The sequence below is a fragment of the Schistocerca gregaria genome, chromosome 6, assembly GCF_023897955.1.
Source record: "Schistocerca gregaria isolate iqSchGreg1 chromosome 6, iqSchGreg1.2, whole genome shotgun sequence".
NCBI classification, from domain to species: Eukaryota; Metazoa; Arthropoda; class Insecta; order Orthoptera; family Acrididae; genus Schistocerca; species Schistocerca gregaria.
Genome location: NC_064925.1, coordinates 11,657,143 through 11,684,117, shown reverse-complemented (window position 1 = coordinate 11,684,117; position 26,975 = coordinate 11,657,143). Strand labels below are relative to the sequence as shown.

Below are 26,975 nucleotides of genomic sequence, written 5' to 3'. Positions count from 1 at the left end.
GATCGTCGAGGGGACACTGAATAGTGCACGGTACATCCAAACCGTCATCGAAGCCATCGTTCTACCATTCCTAGACCGGCAAGGGAACTTGCTGTTCCAACAGGACAATGCACGTCCGCATGTATCCCGTGCCAGCCAACGTGCTCTAGAAGGTGTAAGTCAACTACCCTGGCCAGCAAGATCTCCGGATCTGTCCCCCATTGAGCATGTTTGGGACTGGATGAAGCGTCGTCTCACGCGGTCTGCACGTCCAGCACGAACGCTGGTCCAACTGAGGCGCCAGGTGGAAATGGCATGGCAAGCCGTTCCACAGGACTACATCCAGCATCTCTACAATCGTCTCTATGGGAGAATAGCAGCCTGCATTGCTGCGAAAGGTGGATATACACTGTACTAGTGCCGACGTTGTGCATGCTCTGTTGCCTGTGTCTATGTGCCTGTGGTTCTGTCAGTGTGATCATGTGATGTATCTGACCCCAGGAATGTGTCAATAAAGTTTCCCCTTCCTGGGACAATGAATTCACGGTGTTCTTATTTCAATTTCCAGGAGTGTGGTATTTTTTCTGCTTTGTCTGTTGTTAACCTTACGTGTTCGTGGAAATACAATATCCCATCTATGTGCACCCCCACATAGCGGGTAACATGTGTTCGTTTGACTTTTGTGACCCCTATTTTAATTGAAGGCTTCCTTTGGACTAATCCTTTCAGTATGTGTTGGCCTACGTTCTTTTGTTTTCAGCTAGCCTGTGTTTATTGTTAAGACACCACTGTATATTTGTTTGTAGTATTCCGTCTGACCTGTCATCTTCAAGTTGTAGGAGGGGTTCGATTGTTATGTCCCAGAAGATTGGGCCAAAGGAGCGTTGCATTGTACTTTTTAATGACAGATCCACTTCGTGTTTATCGGTCCATAAGGCGCCTGCGACTTACAAATAAAATGTCTCCCCTGTACTGTAATAACATCACCGGGATTTACGACGACATATATGACACATGGACGACCACATATCGAACTTTAGGTTGGGCCGTGAGTCGTGCTCGGATAGCCAAAGCGGTTAAGACAACTCGCAAAAAGCGGAAAATCCTGGTTGAGCCAATTTCTGGTACAAAATTTCATTGGCGTCAGTTCATTATACAACTGGAGGTGGTTGATTCTAGCAGCTGCGAATACATTTCATGAACTCGCCTAACGGCTATATCTCCTGTGAATGGTAGCTGCTGTGGTTTCCGGCTGAGAACTGTGTTAAGGTACGCTGACGCCTCTGCGATGTCTTGTGCATACTGTGCGTGATCGGCCGTTCCCCGAAGAGGCAACAATGCGAAGTTCTGTAAGCGTGGGCCACACTGTGCAAGGGTATCAGCACAGCAGTCCGTAGACACGTGCAACAGCTGTGCGCCTGTCCGCATTTCTGTCCGTCTGGTGCTTTTTTGTAACAACTATCACTGTCAGACGACTCAACTTCTCGCGCGCTTTCAAATTTGCTCTGCGATAGAGCGCTTTAGTTGGGTGATCTAACAAAAACCACATGGAATTTGAAGAGTGTTATCATATATTTCTTAGTTTTTGGTGGTTAATTCAAATGGCTCTGAGTACTATGGGACTTAACATATGAGGTCATCAGTCCTCGAGACTTAGAACTGCTTAAACCTAACTAACCTAAGGACATCACACAACACCCAGCCATCACGAGGCAGAGAAAATCACTGACCCCGCCGGGAATCGAACCCGGGCGTGGGAAGCGAGAACGCTACCGCACGACCACGAGAAACGGGCGGTGGTTAATTCCGAGAACTATAAAAGACAGAATGAATCGAAATTACGTTCCACATTGCCTTACAAGTATTTACAACATGGAAACAGTAAAGTTATGCTGGAACAAAAGAGTCATCTTTCGTAACTTCAACGAATACATGTTGAAAACGTGATTCCGGGTCCTTTGATGTCACTAAGCGATCCCGGTTCCTTTACGATCCACCTTTTTCACAAACACTCCACATCGAATAGAGCAAATAGAGGATAAATGAAATCGTGGTATGGCTACTGCTAAATAATATTTTTGCCTCTGAAAGAAGTCCCACTTCATTTCAAAATCTCTAATTTGGACATCGAGGCTGAACAAAAAAGAAAGTAAAAATTCCAAGTAAACGGTTTTGACAAAATAGACGCTAGCTCAATCCTTGGCGCACACACGTACACACATGCACATACACGCACGCACGCACACCAATGCTGGTCGGATTTCACTGATATAAATGTAAAAAAGAAAAACTGTTTTCAAATGATTCAAATGGGACTGAGCACTATGGGACTTAACATCTGAGATCATCAGTCCCCTAGAACTCAGAACTACTTAAACCTAAATAACTTAAGGACATCACACACATCGATGCCCGAGGCAGGATTCGAACCTGCGACCGTAGTGGTCGCACGGTTCCAGACTAAAGTGCCTAGAACCGCACGACCACACTGGCCGGCAGAAATTTGTTAACATCGAATATAAATTTAAGTGCTGGGAACCCCTTTATGAAAGTATTTGTGTGGAGTGTAGCTATGTATTGACGTGAAACATGAACGGTAGATAGTTTGGACAGGAAGAGAATGGAATCTTTAGAACTGAGGTGCTGCACAAGAATGCTGTAGATTAGATGGATACATAACTTATGAGGAGGTACTCAATAGAATTGTGAAGAAGAGGAATTTATGGCACAACTTGACTGTAAGAAGGGATCGATTGGTAGGACACGCTCTGAGGCGTCAAGGGATCACCAATTTAGTATGGGAGGGAAGCGTGGAGGGCAAAAATCGTAGAGGGAGACCAACAGATGAATACAGATTCAGAAGGATGTAGGTTGCAGTACTTATTCGCAGATGAAGATGATTGCACAGAATAGAGTAGCATGGACAGCTGCATCAAACCAGTCTCGGACTGAAAACAACAACAACATGGATGATGCTGACGGCTCCTCTGTTCTTCACATGATACTACGATCGTGCACAGTGAACGATCGTGGCATCACGTGAGGAATCGAGGAGCTGCCAGCGCGAGGCATAGGGTGCCTAAGAACCTCAGGATGGCTTTAACATAAGCTGAAACCGGTAATAATAAACAAATGTTATTGCGATCTCGACTGTTATTTTTGATCAAGCACTAGATGGCTGCGTTCCACAGACAATGTTGTCCAAATGTGTGAATAACAATATTTATGAGGAATACCGAAAAAAGAGTCAGTCCATTATAGAGCTGCACTTCGAGCCCACAAGATGCGGAACAATAATTTTTTTTCATCGAATAGTTCCGCAAAATTGGATGAGATAGACTCAGTAACGGAAAACGTGCCTTCCGTTGCGGTAAGAAAGCGTCCACCGGGCCCCAGGCTTACGGTGTCTCAACCTTGCACTGCTTCAGATAGGCTCTGGCTTTCAACCTGTTGCGCCGCAGCGGAATTCGGCCGTCGGTCGGGCCCCTGGCTCACCTGCAGGGGATTCGAGAGGGGTCAGACAGAGCGAGCTGCAGCGAGCGCATACTTACGTCGACTGAGATGCCGGGGAAGGGGAAGATCTTGTAGACGGGCCGCTCGCTCGGCGAGTAGCGGAAGAACTCGAGCCGGCCGCGGTACCATTTGACGGCGTACAGAGGCGCGCCTTCCAAGTCGTACTCGCAGAGCAGGGAGGCCGGCCGGCCGCGCTCCACCACTGCCGGCTGCACGCGGAAGCGCACGTCCTTGAGGCACTGCCCACCTGCCAACACCACAAGAGAACTTCTTCAACGAACAGGACTTGCTGGTGGGGGATAGTCAATAAATGAGGAGGGGGTGCTGTAAAATAAGGGCTCTGCACTTTTTTGCGTGAAAACTCATTAATAAAGGAAACGTTACTAACATTCTACATCTGTATTCTTCACGTCTACATATTTTCAACCCTCGGCCGCTAGAGGCCACCGAATTGTTTGAGGAGCGTTCAATAAGGAAGGCAACAAACTTTTCCCCCGCTTCATCCCCTTATGCTTTCATGAAGTTCCCATACGTGGCGAAGCTATATGTAACCTTCAAACTGGTGTTCGTAACAGAGGTGCACTCCAGGCAGGAAGCTGTTACTCAGTTGCTTTTGGACGAGAACCAGAGCATTGTAGATACTCAGAGATGCTTCTGCAGAATGTCTACAGAGATCTCGCAGTGAACAAAAGCAGGGTGATTCGTTGGGCGAGGCATCTGCCATCATTGCAACAAAGTCACACAGATCTGATCTCTCGCGTGCCGGCTGGCCGCGCACAGCTATGACTCCTGCAGTGCTGGAACGTGCGGACACTCTCGTTCGAGGCGACCGATGGATCAAACTCAAACACGTCGCTGCACAACTGGACGTCTCTTTTGGTAGTGTTGACACTCTCGCACGGCAAGCAGAGTACTCAAAGGTGTGTGCCAATTGAATTCCTCGCCGTCTAACAAAGCACCATAAAGAGCAACGAAGGATTATTTGAGCGGAATTTATGGCATCGTTCGGGGCTGATAGTAACAGTTTTTGTCGAACATCGTCACAGGAGTCTATGGAGTGGCGTCACAGCACCAATCCTCCCAAGAAAAAAATCAAAATTGTACCCTTAACTGGGAGAATCATTGCGGCGGTATTCTGTGACTCTGACTGGGTTATTCTGTTTGATGTCTCCCCGCGTGTTAGAATGCTCAATTCTGAATTGTATTGTGCTACTCTAAGGAAGCTGAGGAAATGACATGCGAGAAATCCAAACGAATTTCACCTTCTCTGAGACAACAATAGATCCCACACAATTCTGCGCTTTCGAGAGGAGCTCACCAAACTTCATCGAACTGTTGTTCCTCATCCTCCTTGCAGCCAGGATCTTGCACCTTCTCATTTTCATATATCTGGACTAGCGAAGGACGCACTCCGCGGGAAGCCGAACGTACTAGATAAAACTTCCTGGCAGATTAAAACGGTGAAACAGATCGAGACTCTAACTCGGGACCTTTGACTTTCGTGCGCAAGTGCTCTAACCATTTCTCATTATGGGAACATCCCCAAGGATGTGGCTAAGCAATGACCCCGCAATATCCTTTCTTCCAGGAGTGCTAGTCGTGCAAGGTTAGCAGAAGAGGTTCTGTAATGTTTGACAGAACTGAAGCTGTAAGGACGGGTCGTAAGTCGTGCTTGGGTAACTCAGTCGGTTAGAGCACTTTCCCTTGAAGAACAATGGCACCGAGTTCGAGTCTGGGTCAGGCACACACTTTTAACCTGCCAGGAAGTTTCATACCAGCTCACACTCCTCTGCAGAGTGAGATTCTCATTCTGAGAACGTAGATGGTTATAAAGGTAGTAGTATTGCCTCTGCTTCTTCACGACAGTGCCGGACCACATACGAGCGCTGCGACATGTCTAATGCCTTGGGTTCAATGTCATCGATCTTCCTCCATACTGTCCGGATTTGGCCCAATCCGATTTTCATCTGTTTCCCACGTTTAAAGAACGCGTTGGAGGAGTTTGCCTTGATATTGATGAAGCGGTGGAAGCACAGGTAAGGTTGTGGCTCTGCCAACCAACTCAAACATTCTACAGTACGATATCAACGAACTGGTTGGGAGAAATATGTTCATCGCCGAGATAATCGTGTTGAGAAATAAATATGTGGACATGAAGTGTAAGGATGTAGAATGTTAACAAAGTTTGTGTCATTTAAAAAGCTTTAAACGTTTTTGCAAAACGTTTGGAAGCATCGCATTTCAGCACGTCCTTGTAACATTATCCTTATCGCAGGATCTGCATTACTGGTCACTGAAATTGAAACACTAAGAAAGTAACGTGCAACAAACGTCAAATTGTTTTGAAATATACCATATACTGACGGCGCCCAGGTTGATACCTGCCCCGTGGACTTTGATTTCTTGAAGACATTCGATACAATTGGACACTGCCGTGTAGGGAACATAATAGAACCTTACCAATATCGGACCAGATTTGAGACAGGATCCATACCTTTCTAGGAGACAGAACTAAATACGATATCGACAGGTGCAAAGTTAATTTCTGGAGCACCAGGGGAGCACGATCTGGCCATTGGCGTATACAGCATTTATAAATGATTTGTCGGATAATGTCGGAAGGTACGTGAGGCTTTTTCTGGACGAAGCTGTTGGCTGTGTGAAGGTTGTATAGGTAGGTGACTGTAACGAATTGCGGAAAGACTTGCGGAGGTTCGATGACAGGTTCAAGGACTGCCAGCTGATCCTGAACGCGACTAAATGTAACATATCAAGCGTAGAGAGCCGAACAAATCCATTCCTGTTCTATTAAGCTATTAATATAAAATCAGCGTAACCAGCAACAAGCACAAAATATAGGAAATATGAAGTAGTAATAATTATGTATATGACGTAAACTGCTTTACTATGGTAGTTTCCTTTATTAGTATAGTTTAGATCGTTCTCCTAGCATCAGCGGTATCTCACATGAACTAAATTTTAACTTATGCCGAAGACTTTCTTTCGTAATAATCGTTTAATAATATGGTTGTCAAATACAGGCTTGAATACAGTCCAAAAAAAAAAAAAAAAAAACAAACAAAAAAAAAACGCATGATAGGCAAACGATTGCAATTTCAAAAAAACTAGATGACAGATGACGTATTCCAGAGAAAGACCTTCACAAATCGAGGAAGTCAATAATGAGTTGCCCCTCCGTCTGCAAGATCCGGGCGGTCGCAGAGGGTGGGCTTACTGGTAGTTGGCAGCTCCAACGTCAGGCGCGTAATGGGTCCCCTTAGGGATATGGCAGCAAGAGAGGGGAAGAAAACCAATGTGCACTCCGTGTGCATACTGGGGGGAGTCATTCCAGATGTGGAAAGGTTCCTTCTGGATGCCATGAAGGGTACATGGTGCACCCATCTGCAGGTGGTCGCTCATGTCGGCACCAATGATGTGTGTCGCTATGGATCGGAGGAAATCCTCTCTGGCTTCCGGCGGCTATCTGATATGGTGAACACTGCCAGTGTCGCTAGCGCTATGAAAGCGGAGCTCACCATCTGCAGCATCGTCGACAGGACTGACTGCGGACCTTTGGTACAGAGCCGAGTGGAGGGCCTGAATCAGAGGCTGAGACGGTTGTGCGACCGTGTGGGCTGCAGATTCCTCGACTTGCGCCATAGGGCGGCGGGGTTTCGGGTTCCGCTGGATAGGTCAGGAGTCCACTACACGGGTAGCACGGGTTGTGTGGCGTGGCCTGGGCGGTTTTTTAGGTTAGATGGCCTCGGGCGAGCACAGAAAGGGCAACAGCTTCAAAGGGTGCGGGGCAAAGTCAGGACATGCGGGGACCAAGCAGCAATCGGTATGGTAATTGTGAACTGTCGAAGTTGCATTGGTAAAGTACCGGTACTTCAAGCGCTGGTAGAAAGCACCGAAGCTGGAATCGTTATAGGTACGAAATGCTGGCTGAAGCCAGAGATAAATTCTGCCGAAATTTTTACAAAGGCACAGACGGTGTTTAGAAAGGATAGATTGCCTGCAACCGGTGGTGGAGTGTTCGTCGCTGTTAGTGGTAGTTTATCCTGTAGTGAAGTAGAAGTGGATAGTTCCTGTGGATTGTTATGGGTGGTGGTAACACTCAACAACCGAGCTAGATTAATAATTGGCTCCTTTTACCGACCTCCCGACTCAGCAGCATTAGTGACAGAACAACTGAGAGGAAATTTGGAATACATTTCACAAAAATGTTCTCAGCATGTTATAGTCTCAGGTGGAGATTTCAATTTACCAGATATAGACTGGGGCACTCAGATGTTTAGGACGGGAGGTAGGGACAGAGCATCGACTGACATTATACTGAGTGCACTATCCGAAAATTACCTCGAGCAATTAAACAGAGAACCGACTGGTGGAGATAACATCTTGGACCTACTGATAACAAACAGACCCGAACATTTCGACTCTGATAGTGCAGAACAGGGAAACAGTGATCATAAGGCCGTTGGAGCATCCCTGAATATGGAAGTTAATAGGAGTATAAAAAAAAGGGAGGAAGATTTATCTGTTTAGCAAGAGTAATAGAAGGCAGATTTCAGACTACCTAACAGATCAAAACGAAAATTTCTGTTCCGACACTGACAATGTTGAGTGTTTATGGAAAAGTTCAAGGCAATTGTAAAATGCGTTTTAGACACGTACGTGCCGAGTAGAGCTCTGAGGGACGGGAAAAACCCACCGTGGTACAACAACAAAGTTAGCAAAGAGAGCTTCACTCCAATTTTAAATGGAGCCAAAAACTCTCACACAAAAAGAAACTAAGCGATGTCAGTTAGAGTAAGAAGGGCTACGCGTGAAGCGTTCAGTGAATTCGAAAGTAAAATTCAATGTACCGACTTGACAGAAAATCGTAGGAAGTTCTGGTCTTACGTTAAATCAGTAAGTGGCTTGAAACAGCATATCCAGACACTCCGGGATGATGATGGCATTGAGACAGAGGATGACACGCGTAAAGCTGAAATACTAAACACCTTTTCCCAAAGCTGTTTCACAGAGGAAGACCGCACTGCAGATCCTTCTCAAAATCCTCGCACAAACGAAAAAATGGCTTATATCGAAATAAGTGTCCAAGGAATAGGAAAGCAACTAGAATCATCCAACAGAGGAACGTCCACTGAACCTGATGGGATACCAGTTCGATTCTACACAGAGTACGCGAAAGAACTTGCCCCCTTCTAACAGCCGTGTGCCGCAATTCTATAGAGGAACGGAAGGTTCCAAATGATTGGAAACGAGCACACCTAGTCCCAGTCTTCAAGAATGATCGTCGAGCAGATGCCCAAAACTATAGAACTAGATCTCAGACGTCGATCTGTTGTAGAAATTTAGAACATGTTTTTTGCTCGTGTATCATGTCGTTTTTGGAAACCCAGAATCTACTCTGTAGGAATCAACATGGATTCCGGAAACAGCGATGGTGTGAGACCCAACCCGCTTTATTTGTTCATGAGACCCTGAAAATATTAGATGCAGCCTCCCAGGTAGATGTTATTTTCCTTGACTTCCGGAAGGCGTTCGATACAGTTCCGCACTGTCGCCTCATAAACAAAGTAATAGCCTACGGAATATCAGGCCAGCTGTGTGGCTGGATTGAAGAGTTTTCAGCAAACAGGACACAGCATGTTGTTATCAATGGAGAGACGTCTAAGACGTTAAAGTAACCTCTGGCGTGCCACAGGGGAGTGTTATGATACCATTGCTTTTCACAATATATATAAATGACCTAGTTGATAGTGTCGGAAGTCCCATGCGGCTTTTCACGGATAATGCTGTAGTATACAGAGAAGTTGAAGCATTGGAAAACTGTAGCGAAATGCAGGAGGATCTGAAGCGGATAGGCACTTGGTGCAGGGAGTGGCAACTGACCCTTAAAATAGACAAATGTAATGTATTGCGAATACATCGAAAGAAGGGTCCTTTATTGTATGATTATATGATAGCAGAACAAACACTGGTATCAGTTTCTTCTGGAAAATATCTGGGAGTATGTGTGCGGAACGATTTGAAGTGGAATGATCATATAAAATTAATTGTTGGTAACGCGGGTACCAGGTTGAGATTCATTGGGAGAGTCCTTAGAAAATGTAGTACATCAGCAAAGAAGGTGGCTTACAAAACACTCGTTCGACCTATACTTGAGTATCGCTCATCAGTGTGGGATCCGTACCAGATCGGGTTGACGGTAGAGATAGAGAAGATCCAAAGAAGAGCGGCGCGTTTCGTCACAGGGTTATTTGGTAACCGTGATAGTGTTACGGAGATGTTTTGCAAACTCAGGTGGCAGACTCTGCAAGAGAGGGCTCTGCATCGCGGTGTAACTTGCTGTCCAGGTTTCGAGAGGTATCGAATATATTGCTTCCCCCTACTTATACCTCCCGAGGAAATCGCGACTGTAAAATTAGAGAGATTAGAGCGTGCACGGAGGCTTTCAGACAGTCGTTCATCCCGCGAACCATACACGACTGGAACAGGAAAGGAAGGTAATGACAGTGGCACGTAAAGTGCCCTCCGCCACACACCGTTGGGTGGCTTGCGGAGTATAAATGTAGATGTAGATGTAAATGTAGAGTTGGCACATCTCTGATGATTATGCAAGCAGCTATTTGACTTGGCACTGACTGACAGAGATGCTAGATGTCGTCATGGCGGATATAGTGCCAAATTCTGTGCGACTGGTGCGCTAGATGGTCGGAGGGACCAACCTGTATTGCTCCCGATCTTGGTTGGGGACAGCTCCAGCTACCTTTCAGGTCAAGGCTGCGTTTCAGGAGGGCATTGTCTTGCTGAAATGTAAGCCCAGGATGGCCTGCCATCAAGAGAAACTACACGGTGCGTAGAGCATCGTCAAAGTATCACTGCGCTGTAAGAGTATCGCGTATGACAAAATCAAAGAGGTCATGCTGGGAAAAGAAATGGCACACAGGACCAGCAGTCTTTCCTGTCGGGCTGTATGGCGGGTGACGGTCAGGTTGGTATCCCACCGCTGTCCAGGGCGTCTACAGACACGTCTCCGCTGGTCATCGGAGCTCAGGTCGAAGCAGGACTCATCATTAAAGACAATTCTACTTCATTCACTGAGCCTCCAAGCAGAAGAGCTGTCGGGAGACCTGCTGGTCTGGGCTGTACATTGCAAAACTGTCTACTGCTTTTCTTCGTGCTTGCCAAACTCCAGATTTGCCAACAAGGTCGCAAGATATCTACCCAATTTAGAAAGTTTGGAGCTTAATGCGAGGGACTCACCGACCATTTCGAAATTTTGACGATCTAAGGCGGCAGTTGTACAGAATTTGGCAAGATATCCCTGAGGAGGACATCCAACAACTCTATTAATCAACGCGAAGACGAAGAACTGGTTGCTTAAGGGCCAGATGTGGATCGAATCGTTATTGACTTCCTCAGATTATCAAGTTCTCTCTCTTGAACAAATGATCCAGCTTTTCTTAAATAGGTATCATGTTTTTTGTCTGTGCATCACATGTGCCGATTTTCTTCGCATTCGGATAATTTGTTTTCTCCAGAATGAGATTTTCCCTCTGCAGCGGAGTGTGCGCTGATATGAAACTTCCTAGCAGATTAAAACAGTGTTCCGGACCGACACTCGAATTCGGGACCTTTGCCTTTCGCGGGCAAGTGCTCCACCACTTGTAAGGTAGGAGACGAGGTACTGGCAGAAGTAAAGCTGTGAGAAGGGGGTGTTTGCTGTGCTTGGGTAGCTCAATTGGTAGGGCACTTGCCCGCGAAAGGCAAAGGTCCCGAGTTCGAGTTTCGGTCACGCACAGTTTTAATCTGCCAGGAATTTTCAATTTCTTTTCTCTTAGACTGTATATATGTGGTTTCTAATCAATCCTGCACAGCTTGCGCTGATGTATTAATGTGTCACTGTGATCGGACCCTTTGTAATGTCTCCGATTCCCGGCGGGGTCATGGGCTTTCTCTGCCTCGTGATGACTGGGTGTTGTGTGATGTCCTTAGTTTAGTTAGGTTTAAGTAGTTCTAAGTTCTAGGGGACTGATGACCATAGATGTTAAGTCCCATAGTGCTCAGAGCCATTTTTGAGCCTTTGTAATGTCACCAATACGTTGCACGTATCGACCGTGGTCAGAACAGTGTTCTGTGTAGAGCGCGTTATGTCGGAGCTGAGAGAATTCGAACGGGAGCAAATTGTTGGTGCTGGTGAAGTGAGTGCTTCCGTGAGAGAGAGGCACCCAAAGTCTTCGGTGTTTCAAGAGCACCGTACCAAAGATAAATATCATTTACAGGGAAAGCGGAAAAACATGGACGAAAGTTTGCGTTGAGTAACCGTAACATTGCGACACTGAATAGGAGCGTCACGTAAAATAGGAGGACGACAGCTTCAAAAATGACTGCAGAAATGGATGTTCCAATCGCGAATCCTGTCGGCTTCTCAACGTCACAAAATGAACAGTAGGGTGAACTGGTATATTTCAAAACCAGTCATCAGTGATGCAAATTCCCGTATCAGCAAAACGTAGTTTCGAAGCCAAAAAACCTAGACTATGGAACAACGATAGTAATTCATTTGGTTGGATGAGTCTTCGTTCACACTTTACAACATCTGGCCGAGTTAATGTGTCAGGAGTGAAACAGGGCGAAGGTCTGGTAATGATGAGGGTAGATATATCGTGGGAATCAACGGACTCCACGAGTACTCTACCAGGTTGCGTTACTGTTAGGGTTCTGGTTACTTTTTGGCTGATCAGCACCATCCCACGACGCACAGTCTGTTCCCCAACGTTTCACCTCCCTGTTCACTCAGCTCACATCGTCCATGGCTGGTTTCGTGGGCACGAAGAAGAGGTGTCGTATCTCATCCGGCTACCATAGCCGTATAGTTACTGAAGTTTTGTGGTCCATTTTGGACAGAGGTGTGCGTTATCACTATCCACCTCAATCATCGTTATCTCAAAAAAATGTTCAAATGTGTGTGGAATCTTATGGGACTTAACTGCTAACGTCATCAGTCCCTAAGCTTACACACTACTTAACCTAAATTGTCCTAAGGACATACATACACACCCATGCCCGAGGGAGGACTCGAACCTCCGCCGGGATCAGCCGCACAGTCCATGACTGCAGCGCCTATCGTTATCTCACATCAGCACTATATCTAATTATGAATGGTATGAGATTCCATTGAAAACCATACACGACCTATACTTCTCTATCCTGAGACAGCTGAATGCTGTTTTGAATGTCAACGGTTTCCCTGCACCGTACAGGATTTGGTAATGTGTTTTTGTTGACCCCTGTGCATGGAATCAATGCAAGAACTTTTTACGAGATTGTCAGCGGGAACTGCTGTGCATACATTTACATTGTAAGATGGTCATGCCATTTTGATTTTTGTGTGTTATCGATATGTACCTCAGAGAGAACCTTAGAAGTTAAGTCCCATACTACTCAGAGCCATTTGAATCATTTCTTGTTACTGCTAAACAGCCTTTCATCTTGTCGTGGCACAGACTTTGCCTCTGTGCTGACTGATACATTCTTAGCTGAATGCTTGTAGGTGATGGACGTATTCAGTAGAGCTGTGATGACTTTTAATTGTATCTGTTACATGAAGAAAAATTTATTGTGAAGCGCAGCAAGGACGAAGCTGATTTAGTCTATGAAAAGAGAAACGAGGTAAGACTGCAGCACTTCACACCTAATTTGTAGAAATGATTTTTTGGAGGTAAGTAACTTAGTTCACTTGATCAGAACTGAGAGAAAGACCACCCCAATTCTCTGAGTCATGCAATAACATTTTAATTGATTACGGAGTTTGATTTTAATAGAAATTCTCTGTTAATATTGTACCCTCTCATTGTTCACTTCGTTAAGCATAACACTGTTCTGACCTATGTTATGTGTGAAGGTCAAGTGAAATAATCAATTTAAAATCGTTGTCTTGGAATATCATTTCCTGGGACTAGTTACTCTCCGCACCCCACTGTTTATCAATTCGCATTACCACATGTGGTATACAACAGATTGAATATTTATTTAGATATAGAACTCTTAGCCGCTACCTGCTTGCTGTTTACTGTTTTACTTCTGAGAAATCTGCAACAATGTTGTCAAGACGCGAGGTAAGTGGAAATTTTGATGAGGACTAGATAACTGTTTTACTTTAGTTGCGCATTTAATAAACAGACAAGTTGCATTCAGATGAGTTACAATTCGTCAAAGGTTAGCATACGAGTTAAACTTGGATAACAGTTTGTGGGTACATAGTTTTTGTAATACGTAGACTTTTTTTAGAGTGGGAGCTAAAGTTGGGCTAAACTTCATACGGAAAGAAATACAGTGGTAGGTTACAACAGGGAAGAGACAAGCAGTTTATTGAGCATTTCCATAACGCTCTCGCACAGACTATACGATATCGTAGAGCTTCTCGTAAGATGTTCTCCAACCTTCTATCACTCCTACCTGATTAGTGACCCAGACTTATCAACAACAATCAACAATACTTTTTATAAGGCATATATTTCGTAAATGAATTATATTTCCTTACGATTCTCTGATTGAACCCAGCACTTCTCCTGTAACCTGTTTTATGTCGGCGTTCCACTTCCGGCAGCTCAATATAGCTGCTCCTAAGTCATAAAAATCATACATAATTTTCTCCTGTTTTTCAATGACTTACAAATAGAGAGAGATTATTTATTTCTCTCGCTTGTTTCTTGTGCTTGTTTTTTTACGCGTTACTACTCAACATGTTAACTGATTTTAATAACTGTGTATGTGTTTGATAGACACTGCATCCAGAATTGGCCCCGGTTCTGTTGTGATCCGGTGCAAACGGAATAGAAGCGTCTACCAGTGGATTCAGCGCCTTCTGTAGGCGGAGCCGCGAGACGCAATGGCCTTCTCTTCTTACAGTAAGAGCGCACATTCAGCGGCATAACCATCATGGTGAATGACTGACGATTTCATCCACGGCTCTGGAGTTTCTTCTTGTTCTACTTTTGATGATTTTTGACCTAGTATTCTCTGCGGTCCCAAGATGGACGTATGTAATTTTATTAGTTTTTTTGTTATCTTGAGTGCGAAAATTTTTGAGCAGATCTACCGGTTTCCGCCATGTAGTTATCGTCTTCAGAACCTGCGATAGAAGTAAAAGAAAAAACATTATTATCTACTAAGAGATTAGTACACCATAGAAGAATTATAGTACAAACGCAGTACACCTTCTTATTCTACTTCACTGCAAAAGGTGCTAACCATGTAAGAATAGCACGAGTCAGAAGCTGGCATGCACGTTCAGAAGGTTACGTAGAAGGCACATCCTGCGTTGGGGATCATTGATGCATGCATAACTCAACGATAATCATAAAAAGTGAGTAAAAGAAGTTTTATTGAGAAGTGCAATTCCTAGAATCATTCTTAGCTGCGTGTAAGTAAGAAATATTTGTACGTGTATTTAACCATATTAAAAATTTATTTATCTTCTGATAGTGTGTAACTGATCAAACTGCAGCACAATGTTCAGAGAATGAAAGTTGGTTACACAAGTTATTGTAAAACTGAATACATTATGATGGCTGTAGAATAATTATAATGAAGGAATCAGGTGGATTGAGCTCTGAGAACAAATGTATTGCTTCGCATATTACATCATATAATTATCTGTAGATTACGCGTGCCTCAACGACTTGTAGCACAGCATGTGCATCCTATACAGGATGAATCACGTAAAACTTGCACCCCAAATATTGCGGAAGTGGAAAATGCGGTTGATGTGCCGTTTCCACGGAGTGGATTGGTACTCAGGGGCTGGTATTGTAATAATACATGGAAAGTGAATTTCTTGTTCAGACAAAAACTTTTTAAATGGAAAAAGTGCCTGTTGACATTAACAAGCTAAAAGTAAGGTAAATTAAAATGTCAGTGGTGTTTGTTTCACAGTTATAGTACGAGTCGTTTACGAGATGTCGTATTTTGAAAACTTTCCGCTCAGGGACCTGTTTGTGCCATTCGAAACAGTAATTGATATATCCTCTGTTTTCATGCTAGCTTTCAGTGCGCTTGTGTATTGCGAGATGACGATGGGATTTATGAATGCAGAAAAAGTGGATATGCTCTTGGTGTATGGAGACCTTGGAAGAAAACAGTTCTTTCTTGTACGGTACATGCGGAGCTATAAACATGTTGGCATTTGTGTATCATCCTCTAAAACTAGTTACGTGAAAGTGGTAGTGTATTATCTAGACAACGCAACAGAAGGAAGCAAGGGAGGAATTAACAATCCACCACCTCCTGTTGCAGCGGACCCACGCGTTAGATCTCGCGCAGTCGCTCACGGAAGTGGCATGAGGTCACGCAAGTGCCCCACGCATGTTGTATCGTCATAGGTTCCACCCTTGTCCCATCTCTCTCCATCGAGGGCTGCATGGAAACGATTATGAGGAACATGTTAACTTCTGTACATGAGTTTTAACACGGGATACCCCCGATCTATAATGTTTACTGATGAAGCCACATTTACGAATCATGAGAAAAAGGGCTGTTAACAGACGGACAAAAAGACGGAAAGCAAAGTGATCACATGAGGGCTCTCTTTTAACTGACTGAGGGGCGGAGTACTAAAAACCATATTCAATATGGCCCGGACCATTTTACCTTTTCTACTACACCGAAGCGCCAGAGAAACTGGTGTAGGCATGCGTATTCAAATACAGAGATACGTAAACAGGCAGAATACGGCGTTGCGGTCGGCAACGCCTATATAAAACAACAGGGGTCTGGCGCAGTTGTCGTATCGCTTACTGCTGCTACAATGGCAGGTTATTAATATTTAAGTCAGTTCGAACATGGTGTTATAGTCGGCGCACGACCGACGGGACACAGCATCCCCTAAGTGGCTACGATGTGGGGATTTTCCCGTACGACCATTTCACGAGTGTACCGTGAATATCAGGAATCCGGTAAAACATTCCTGCGGCCGGAAAAAAAGATAGAGCAAGAACGGGACCAACGACGACTGAAAGCAATCGTTACAGGTGTCAGAAATGTAACCCTTCCGCAAATTGCTGCAAATTTCAATGCTGGGCCATCAACAAGTGTCAGCGTGCTAACCATTCAACGAAATATAATCGATATGGGCTTTCGGAGCCGAAGGTCCACTCGTGTACCCTTGATGACTGCACGACACAAAGCTTTACACCTCGGGTAGGCTCGGCAACACTGACATTGGACTGTTTATGGCTGGTAACATGTTGCCTGGTCAGGCGAGTATCCTTTAAAATTGTGGATGGATGAGTACGGGTATGGAGACAACCTCATGAATGCATGGACCAGGCATGTCAGCAGGGGACTATTCGTGCCGGTGCAGGGTTCTTGATGGTGTGGGGCGTGTGCAGTTCTAGTGAGGTGCGACTCCTCATACGTCTACATGCGACTGTGTCAGGTGACACACACACATAAGCATCCTGTCTCATCACCTGCATCCATTCAAGCCAATTTTGTATTCCGAAGGACTTGGACAATTTCTGTGGCACAATGCAAGACCCTACACGTCCAGAATTGCTACAGAGTGACTCCAGGAACACTCTTTTGAATTTAAGCTCCTCCTCTGTCCACCAAACACCCCAGACGTGAAGATTATTGAGTATATCGGGATTGTCTTGCAACGTGCTGTTCACAAGATATCTGCACCCCTGGGGACCCTACACTATATTAGGCAGGTGTACCAGTTTCTTTGGCCCTTCAGTGTAAGAGTCCCCTCCCAAACTTATAGGTGAACACAGTCAACGGCTTTGAAAGCGGAAGCGGACCATGGATCCCAAGGGTGGATTAAGGGGGAACGATAGTGTGCCGGACCAAAATATTGCTCAAATTCAGGATTTGTTTTCTCCGTACTGGAATTTAGTAGGCAAGTGGGTATGCTGCAATGAATAAAGCACACATTCAAGTTGTTATTGGTATTTTTATTGAAAAATATTAATGTCTTCACTGTGTAATTTTGATTTTCCCCAGGCAGGCCTTAAAGGAGGTAGATCGACGAATGTCACTTTAACTCCAATTGTGTTTATCTGAAATATGAAACCAACATATCATCCTGATCCTTACGGTGCAAATTTAGATCATAGTATGGATTGGCAAAAAAAATTTTTTGGCGAAATTATAGATTTTTGAATAAATAGTCAGTTTTTGCAGCCCTCTGTTTTGGCATAAAAAATACTAAGTATCAAGACAAAAGAAATCGGCTAGGATGAACTGAAAAAAATTCAATTTGCTTCAAGGGAGGCGAGAAAACAGTCAGATCGGACGAAAATTGCAACGTAGGAGACAACCATGCCAAAAAACATAGTTTTGAGAAAAACGCGTTAAGGTTTGACAAGTATTTACCGTATAAAAAAGGAACAAAGCTTGAAACGTTCGGACATCATTGATGCCTAGGCCGTAAGAACTACCGTCCCCGCTTGTGGACGACCGCTTTCTGCTACTTTGGCTTGATAAGTCCTCATGTTGCCTTTTTCGGCGCTGAGCGCACCGCCGCTGGCGTCTCTATCTTCACAGAATCGGCGCATTTCATTGCCCATTTCGACTTGAAGAGTATATGCCCCATGCATTAATGCGGTATGGTGTACACTGAATAAACATACGTCCGAATTTGAAGCAATGTTGACAATGTGGCTTCGTGTGGATGTTATTTTTGGGTTGTACCTCCAAATGAGACTGTTGAAGCTCTTCGTTCACATTTTGAGTAAAGTCGTCCAAACAACGGTACAGCAAATGAGGTTCACTCGAATTCTAAATAGGGGCGGTGCATCGATAACGACTTGTGGTAACAGTTTCTCTAATGCTGAGGCATGCTGTGCATGTTCGCCTTCACACTCTTTTACTTTTACATTCTGGAGTGTCTGTCCCCGATAGCTGAGAGGTCAGCACGACAGAATGTCAATCCTAAGGACGCAGGTTCGAATCCCGGCTGGATCTGGCCGGCCGTAGTGGCCGAGCAGTTCTAGGCGCTACAGTCTGGAGCCGCGTTACCGCTACTGTCGCAGGTTCGAATCCTGCCTCGGACACGGATGTGTGTGATGTACTTAGCGTAGTTAGATTTAAGTAGTTCTAAGTTCTAGGGGACTGGTAGCCTCAGAAGTTAAGTCCCGTAGTGCTCAGAGCCATTTGAACCATTTTGAAACGGCTGGGTCGGAGATTTTATCCGCTCAGGGGCTGCGTATCGTGTTGTCGGGACACACTCTAGTCCACTCCGGAACTGAAAACGGAAACCACGTGCGTACGTTTACCTCACCCCTCATGGTAATGGACACTTGCGTCAGTGAAAAAGACCAATAAAAAGGTGTTAGCATGTGGACGGAATGTGCTGTTCCAGTCTCTTCTTTACCTAAGGTCCATCAACGTTCCCTTTGGATCCCTACGTAATTCGGTGCTCTCCGATACACACGATCGAACAGCGGAGGAGTGGTACTCAAGCGTCAGGTTTACGTTACAATATCTCCGGATGTAATTAACATTTTACAATGCAACAAAAGGCACTGATTACGTATTTGGTTATATATTCAGATGTGCTAACAAAACTAACGGGGTCCCATTTAAAAAAACGTAGGTTTGTGTTAAAAAATATACTTCCGAGCATTTTTTTATGTTTTGTATTAATCAATTACACTAGCCCCTCTCCTCACGTTCGGTCTGTGGAATCGATTCGTCAGTATTTGATGTGGTTTACGAAATATATCCAGCGGTAACGTTAGGTGCCTCACCCTGTATATATGTATTTGAATTCATTAATTAAAAGAAATTCGTTTTTCAACCGTCTCCTTGTCGTTCCCGCTTATGCGGAGGTACTATCTCAATTGTGCAAGGTAGCATCTGTTCGAACAGCGTCGGTTCCCTATGTTAAGCCAGCCTGAAATAATTCCCAAAACTGGTCCAAAAGCTATATAAGGTATCAGCCCCATTACTGGACTGACTCCCCATCGGCAAGCAATCGACTGGAAGCACAAAACTTCTTGCTTTCAAGGTTCAACCGGGAAATAATCTTTTGCCCAACACGTTGACGCTATAAATGGAGGCAAATATTAAGCGATCTAAGCGGTTTTTGTCCACAAAGTGATTCAAAAACTCCATCATCTGCTCCTCTATAGCTTTTCCAGGCGGAGTCGAAAGGCAGCAGGGCGTAGTGTGTGGGAGAAGCATCCGGTGACAGGGCGATCCATCCGGCCGGCGCTCGCAGATTAGGGCCGTAAAGCCGGGGAGTTATGGCCGCGGCAGCAGCGCTGCAGAAGGGCCCACACAGGCGCCGGCCGTTCCATTTACGGCCCCCAGAGCAGGCCACGATGAACTGACGGGCCGCAACCGACCGACTGCCGCTCGCGTGTGGCGGGGAAGCGGCCAAGTGCCGCCTGCCGATCGACACGCTCCGAACTCGGCCCTAATTAGTGGATTCCACTAAACTGACTACCTTAGTTGCCGTAGTATGTTTTGTGTGACGTTCTGACGCACAGCACGTTATACGCAGAAAACAGTAGAGTTAATACTGAAGCCGATTGAGCGTAACCGAAGGTCACTGAGTTTCTTTAATTTTCAGTTTATAATTTAATTTATTTAGCTACGTACATTGGTGTGCAAAATTAAAGTAACAATCGGAAATCTTACAAGGTTGCGTTATTTTGCCTTAATATAAACATGTGTTAGTAACGTAGAAACACTGTAAGGAATACAAAATGTAATCAACTGCAACAGTAATAATGGTTGAGCCGTGTATCGACTCGTGCTACACATTGTATTGAGATTGTATTGGTTTTCCTTTTCTTCCCCTGACATGTTTGTTTGATATGTTGTCTGTCATTAAGTGGCAGCATGGTCGTCGTTTCCCTCTGCTATCGATATCTGCGTTTGCTTCCGGGAAACTGCTATAGAGGAAGTGAGGTCTTTGACCGGTTGTAACTTCATGTGGTGGCGCGGAAGTAGGGGCGTGCGCTCAGAAAGTGTGGTGGACACGAGAGGGCAGTGTGGCTCGCCAGCGCCGACGAGGCATGGTCGGTTGTACCGAGTCGCCACGTGATGTATGTCGGTTGTGTGTACGAGCGGGTCGAGTTGACGGAAGAGCTCCCTGCGGGGTTGGTTGTATACACAATCGCCCCACGAGTAGTTGCTTTTCATTTCACCTTGGTGGGACGTTAACAAGCTTCTATAAGTCCTCCGTTTCAACACTGGAGTTTAATAAGGAGACATCTAACATGAAGGAGCGGTCACTACTAGTCAACGTGGCACAGAAGACGTGAACTCCGGTGACAGAACGTGTTGTCTTGTGACTGTGGCGTGTTGGGTACACTGGCGATGCGTGCGCGGTCGGATGTGTGGATCCTTGCCATCGGAGGACGTGTACTGCCTGTTCGAGCATAATTACATGTTAAGTTACTGGGAGGTTTAATCATTAAGTAATAAGTTTGCGTAACCAGTGTCTCTTCTGCCTTGTGGCCTCCGGTGATCGGGCTTTCTGTCCCCGGCACCGGTGTAATTGGAGACAGTGATATTTCCTTCTCCTCTCGTTGCTGCCCGATGGGAGGTGTAGTTTTGGCAGTTTAATTGTTTCGCTATTCTGTCGTGTGTTATGAGTAAATACATGCTTCTTGTTCGTTGATCATGTGGTCGCTCATTCACGACTGTGTGGTGTAATGTTTCCTTGCACGAGGTTAGTTCTAATTCTGTCAGCAAATTAAGCCATCTTATTACAAGTTTTCGCTGTGTAAAAGTCTGTGCAGTGACCAGCCTGAGAGTGGCACTTGTGTTTACAAGCGTATTTAAATTGGTCAGTATTCTGTCTAGCCTGAGCATCCCTGAATGGGTGATTTGTGGCCGCCTTTCACGAGTCCGTCATATCTGTTACGTTCTAATGATATTCCACGACACTTTTGTTTAAAAACTTTTAAATTCCTCCATTCCTTTATTGCCATTAATGGTGTGTTTGCTGAGACCATTAATTTTTTTTAATGCCGGTGTTGGTAGCTTCACTACCTCACCGTACTTTATTAACAAAGTTCTGTATTTACTTTAGTAGCCTGTTTACTAATGTTCTTTAATTTTTTTAAAGAGTTGTATTGCTATAAATTACTTGATTGCTGTTAGCGTTGTGTTTTGGAAGGCCGTTACTGCCGTACAGGTAGCTTCTGTGTGTGTGTGTGTGTGTGTGTGTGTGTGTTTTTAAATAAATTTTTCTTAAAATTGTTGTATGGCTGTAAATTACTTGATTGCCGTTAGCGGCGTGTTTAAAAGGCTGTTTATTGCCGTACTGCTAGTTTCTGTAAGATATGAATAAAACATTTGTGTGCGAAAATCTCAACTCGACAGTAAACCACTAGAAATTCGGCCTCGTTTTCCAACTTGTGGTGTGGCTTGTAGTAACCGTAACCACTGTATGTGTCAACGGTATACAGAAACGTTGTTCGTTTTCCTCCAAATTAACGGATTTGTACACCAAGTTTGACAACTGGTTAATGTGCTCAATATGGGTTGTGAACACCTCTGGGGGCAGAACTGGTTTGACGACGACGGACATAGCGTCAGTCACGTCATCAATCTCATGTTGAGGCAATAACGCCCATTCTTTCTACAAAACCGCTACCAAGTATTAGAGAATGGTTGGCGAATGATTACGTGTTGGAACCCGTGTCCATAGTGTGTCCCAGACATGCTCTATGGGATTCAAATCGGGAGAGCGAGCAGGCCACGCCATGCGTGCCGCATTTTCTGTTTCCAAGAAAACATCAAACACCCATTCTCCATAAGGTCGATCATTATCGTTCATCAGTACGAAGTCTGGGCCCACAGCACCTCGTGACAACCATACATGATATCCGAAGATCTCCTCACATTACCTGACAGCAATTAAACCATGCCGATTCACCCATACTATTTCACGAAGAGGTGTTCATGCTGTCAACATAGTCCCTCCCCACACCATTAGCGATCCTCCTATCGGTCTCTTTCCACTGTGTCTGTGTGCCGAAATCGTGCTCCTTCAGCGGCGATTCCGTCAAGAATCACTCTCCTGATGAAATGGGGACTTATCTCTGAAAGGAACATTCGTTCACTGTTCAACTGTTCGTAAAGACACTATAGACGTTCCCTTCGGCGAAGACACCCAAGCAGGTCAACAGTAAAGCCGAAGCCTTCTGTACACTCTTTGCCTCGATACAATACGTCCACCCGCGCGGGGTAGCCGTGCTGTCTTGGGCGTCGTGTAACGGTTCGCACGGCTACACCAGTCGGAGGTTCGAGTACTTCCTCGGCCGTGGGTGTGTGTGTGTTGTCCTTAGTATAAGTCAGTTTAAGTTAGATTAAGTAGTGCGTGAGCGTAGGGACCGATGACCTCAGCAGTTTGGTCCCATAGTCCATACCACAAATTTCCAGTTTTGCAACACATCCAGTAGATGCTGCGAGGTCTGATGCCAGTTGCTCGCAGTACTAACGAGTTACTGTCGTACCTTTACGGCGAAAGAATGATACTCTCTCTGACAGTACACGTGGTCGGCCCTGCCCTGGTCTTCGGGATACAATTTCCGTCTCTATAAAATGTCGCCACATCAGAGAAACAACATAACGATTCACATTAAGCCGTCGGGCCACATAAGTTTGCTACTGTCGAGTTTCCATTTTTCCTATGGCCTTCCACCGCAGGGTCTGGTGGTAGGTACGTTCTCTGTGCTATACTGCTCCGTCTGTGACTGCGTACGGAGAGATTGTGGATGTGGGGCTATCTGGCAAACACTACCCTGTTCCATAGGTGTCCTTACGTCATAGTTGGCATGGTTGTCCGTTGACCGGAATGCCACCTTCCCGATCGTATGGCCGGTCGGAGTGGCCGAGCGGTTCTAGGCGCTATAGTCTAGAACCGAGCGACCGATACTGTCGCAGGTTAGAATCCTCCCTCGGGCATGGATGTGTGTGATGTCCTTAGTTAGGTTCAAATAGTTCTAAGTTCTAGGGGACTGATGACCTCAGAAGTTAACCCCCATAGTGCTCAGAACCATTTAAGCCAACCCGATCGTATGTCTGCTGACAGTGTGTATGGTTATATGGTGAATTAGAAACGGAACGGGAAAATTGCGGTCTGTTGCATTAATTTTGGACACCAGTGTATTATACGGCATGATGTATATGTAAACATATACAGATGTATCTCTAAATAGAGTCCCCTGCCAAATATGCCCTAGACTGAACCCAACTGGCATCATTTGTGTTACAGCGTATCAGCTGTACGATATGAACACTAATTAGACATATCGGAACCATAGACTTGCGTGCCTGTATGATACGCACCGGGTGTCTAAGGAGAAATGGCCGACATTCAGGGATACGTCAAGTACAATCATTTGAACGAAAGAGCCTAACCTGGACACATGGCCTGTTTTTAACTATTTCCGAGACAGAACACATTTATAGGAAATAGGAACGGATCCGCAGTTGAACTCTGTAGGAGTACTTTTGTAATTTCTTCCCGCTTTAATTAAATAGCCACCGAGATCGCTAGGCTTTACGCCATTAGAGCTCTATTTATGGAGTTGTATGAGGACTGTGTACACACGCGAAGTGCACCGTTTAATCCCTTCATGAACGTTGCTCCCTTCGTTAGGGAAAGTGCAGAGGCACTCAGAGAGGGAACAAAACAATTTCCCCCAATGCACTGAAGTTTAAGGTGAGATATGTAGACGCTTACATGAACAGAACTACATATGTAACGTGGCGTGTCCAATAACGCTTAGAGGTGAACGTATGAAAAATACGTATTTTTCAGTTGATACATTGTAAAGATTGTCTATTGATGTTTAATAACTTTTCTACGTGTATGTATTTGTAAACTTGATAGTGTAATGACTAACACAAAAAATAAATGTCAAGGTGTTAAATGTGTTCCATCATGGAAATCATTCCGGGTAGTGCTTACTTCCATGCGAAGCTTTTAGCTTCAAATTGTCGTTCCTATCATAACCCTGAATACTGACAATTGTTCCTGGGATATCCTGCGTGGCCGTACTGTAGGTGTAATCTCGTCTGAGGAGCATCGCTGGATAGGCCAGACCCAAACCTATAGTCCTTCGGGAGGACACCAGCCTTTTCAATAGTCATCAGTACGACCACTTTCAGGGATTGGGCTAATAGCCTGTTCCGTCTTCTACGGGTATAGTTCAGTCCATTAGATTTAGGGCGTACCAGGGTTTATTCTTCTCTCATACCGTATCCCAGCACTTGCTTGATCAGCCTTCCTTCTGATATTCCATTCACGTGGTCTTTCCACCTGTTTTTATCGTGTTATTTACTTGTTCAACATTCATTCCTTTTCTGATTGGGTCTTGGGGTGTGAAACATTTAACAGTGCTCATTTCAGCAGCACATATTTTACTTTTATCGCTCTTAGTGACAACCTACAGTAGAGACGTTTTTTTTATAAACTTACATTTTTCATATCTAACGCTGGTTTTTAAGGTTCTATTAGTAGTACAAAGTTTTTATTGCAACCAGTGAAGACTGTGTCTATATCTCCATTGCTGGTACCATATCTGCGTTCCAAAGTTATTAAAACTGTTTACTCACCCAGTTATCATAAAAATTTTTGTCTGTGTGGCTCATATCCTTTAAATGCCACTACCTTTATTTTATTAACTGAGATATCCGTGCTGTGTTCTTTACCCTCTTGTTAACAGTTTATGTATGGTCAACGTTCGAAATCCTGAGAAAAATAGGGGTAAGCTATAGGGAGAGGAAGGTAACATGAAATATGTATACGACAAATGGTGGAAATGGCTCTGAGCACTATGGGACTTAAGTTCTGAAGTAATCAGTGCCACAGAACTTAGAACTACTTAAACCTAACTAACATAAGGACAACACACACATCCATGCTCGAGGCAGGATTCGAACCTGCGACCGTAGCGGTTGCGCGGTTCCAGACTGTAGCGCCTAGAACCTCTCGGCCACCCCGACCGGCATGTATAAGAACCAAGAGTGTATAGTGAGAGTGCAGGACCAAGACATATATGAATGCATTAACAAGGGCGTAAGAGAGGGATGTAGGCTTTCACACCTACTGTTCAATCCTTACATCGAAGAAGCAATGATGGAAAGAAAAGAAAGATTCAGGAACAGGATTAAAATTCAACGTGAAAGGATATTAATGATACGATTCGTTGATGTCACTGCTATCCTGAATAAAAGTGAAGAAGAATTACATGACCTGCTCAATGGAATGAACAGTCTAATGAGTAGAGAATATGTACTGAGAGAAAATCGAAGAAAGACGAAAGTAATGAGACGTAGCAGGAATGAGAACAGGGAGAAACTTAACATCGGGCTTGATGGGCACGAAGTAGATGAAGTTAGGGAATTCTACTGCCTAGGCAGCAAATTAACCAATCATAGACGGAGCAAGGAGGACGTAAAAAGCAGACCACCACTGGCAAAAAGGGCATTCCTGACCAAGAGAAGTCTACTAATATCACACATGCCTTAATTTGGGGAAGAAATTACTGAGAATGTGCATGAGACGCCCGCTAAACCAGCTGGGCAGAAGAGGTAATAGGATTGTGGAAAGGGCCGAGAGTTGAGGTCAGTTTCTGCTTCTAATTGTCATTTGTTGTAATTTAATAACCGCTACAACCAAAGCGACACACAGCCGAATCTTCATCGAATGCAACTCTTTCACGGCTGAAGGCCTCCAACAAGAAATCTTAACAATATAAAAATCCAGTTAAGATAGCAATACAATAATTCAAAAAACAACATACTCAAGATGCAATACAAATGGTTGAGGGCCACAATGAAATTCCAAAATTTTAGAATATGTTACCATAGACCTTTAAAGGCAGAAGGCCAACAAGAAATCTTAAAAAATCAAAATTTCACTTAAGACAGTAATAAAATAATTTAAAACTAAAAAAGCAACATATGCAAGGTGCAATAGCAATGGCAGAGGGCCACAATTAAACTTCAAAATTTCAATATATATTACCATAATCTTTAAACGCAGAAGCCCGCAGTGTTTAAGATAACAAAACAAATAACCATAAGCCTAAAATTTAAAATAGCTGAAAACAGATAATTTAACTCTGGTGGCACACAGAAAGCCTCCAGGGAGGTCGGTCTCTCCTCGTTCACCTAGTGACTATACTTGATCCGTCGGAACCCAACCAGGGGACAGCCATCGACCCACCGACAAACGACTTGCTTCACGTCAATCAGTACATGAGAACTCAAACCGGCAATGTCGAAAACGTGATAATCAACAATGGAGTGTGAATTAGCTGTCAAAATTACACACAGCGACAACAAGAGAGGAGAGGACACTGCCTGAAATTACGTTAGTGGCAAGGGCAGGTAACCAGAACACTAACAGCCACGAGATAGAAAATTCCACGGGTGCACTCAAATCGTAGTTGACCAAAATTATTTAACTGAACCTCAGGGGTGCAAAATCTCAG

General features: G+C 44.6%; 1 protein-coding gene across 1 annotated transcript in view; it reads right to left on the bottom strand.

Moving 5' to 3' along the window:
• Nucleotides 1-26,975, bottom strand: part of LOC126278604 (uncharacterized) — a 1,236,374-nt gene that overhangs the window by 715,060 nt on the left and 494,339 nt on the right. Inside the window, exon 2 of the mRNA XM_049978841.1 lies at nucleotides 3,531-3,739. Within this exon, the coding sequence (XP_049834798.1) occupies nucleotides 3,531-3,739 (209 nt within the window). The remainder of the gene's footprint in view (nucleotides 1-3,530; nucleotides 3,740-26,975) is intronic.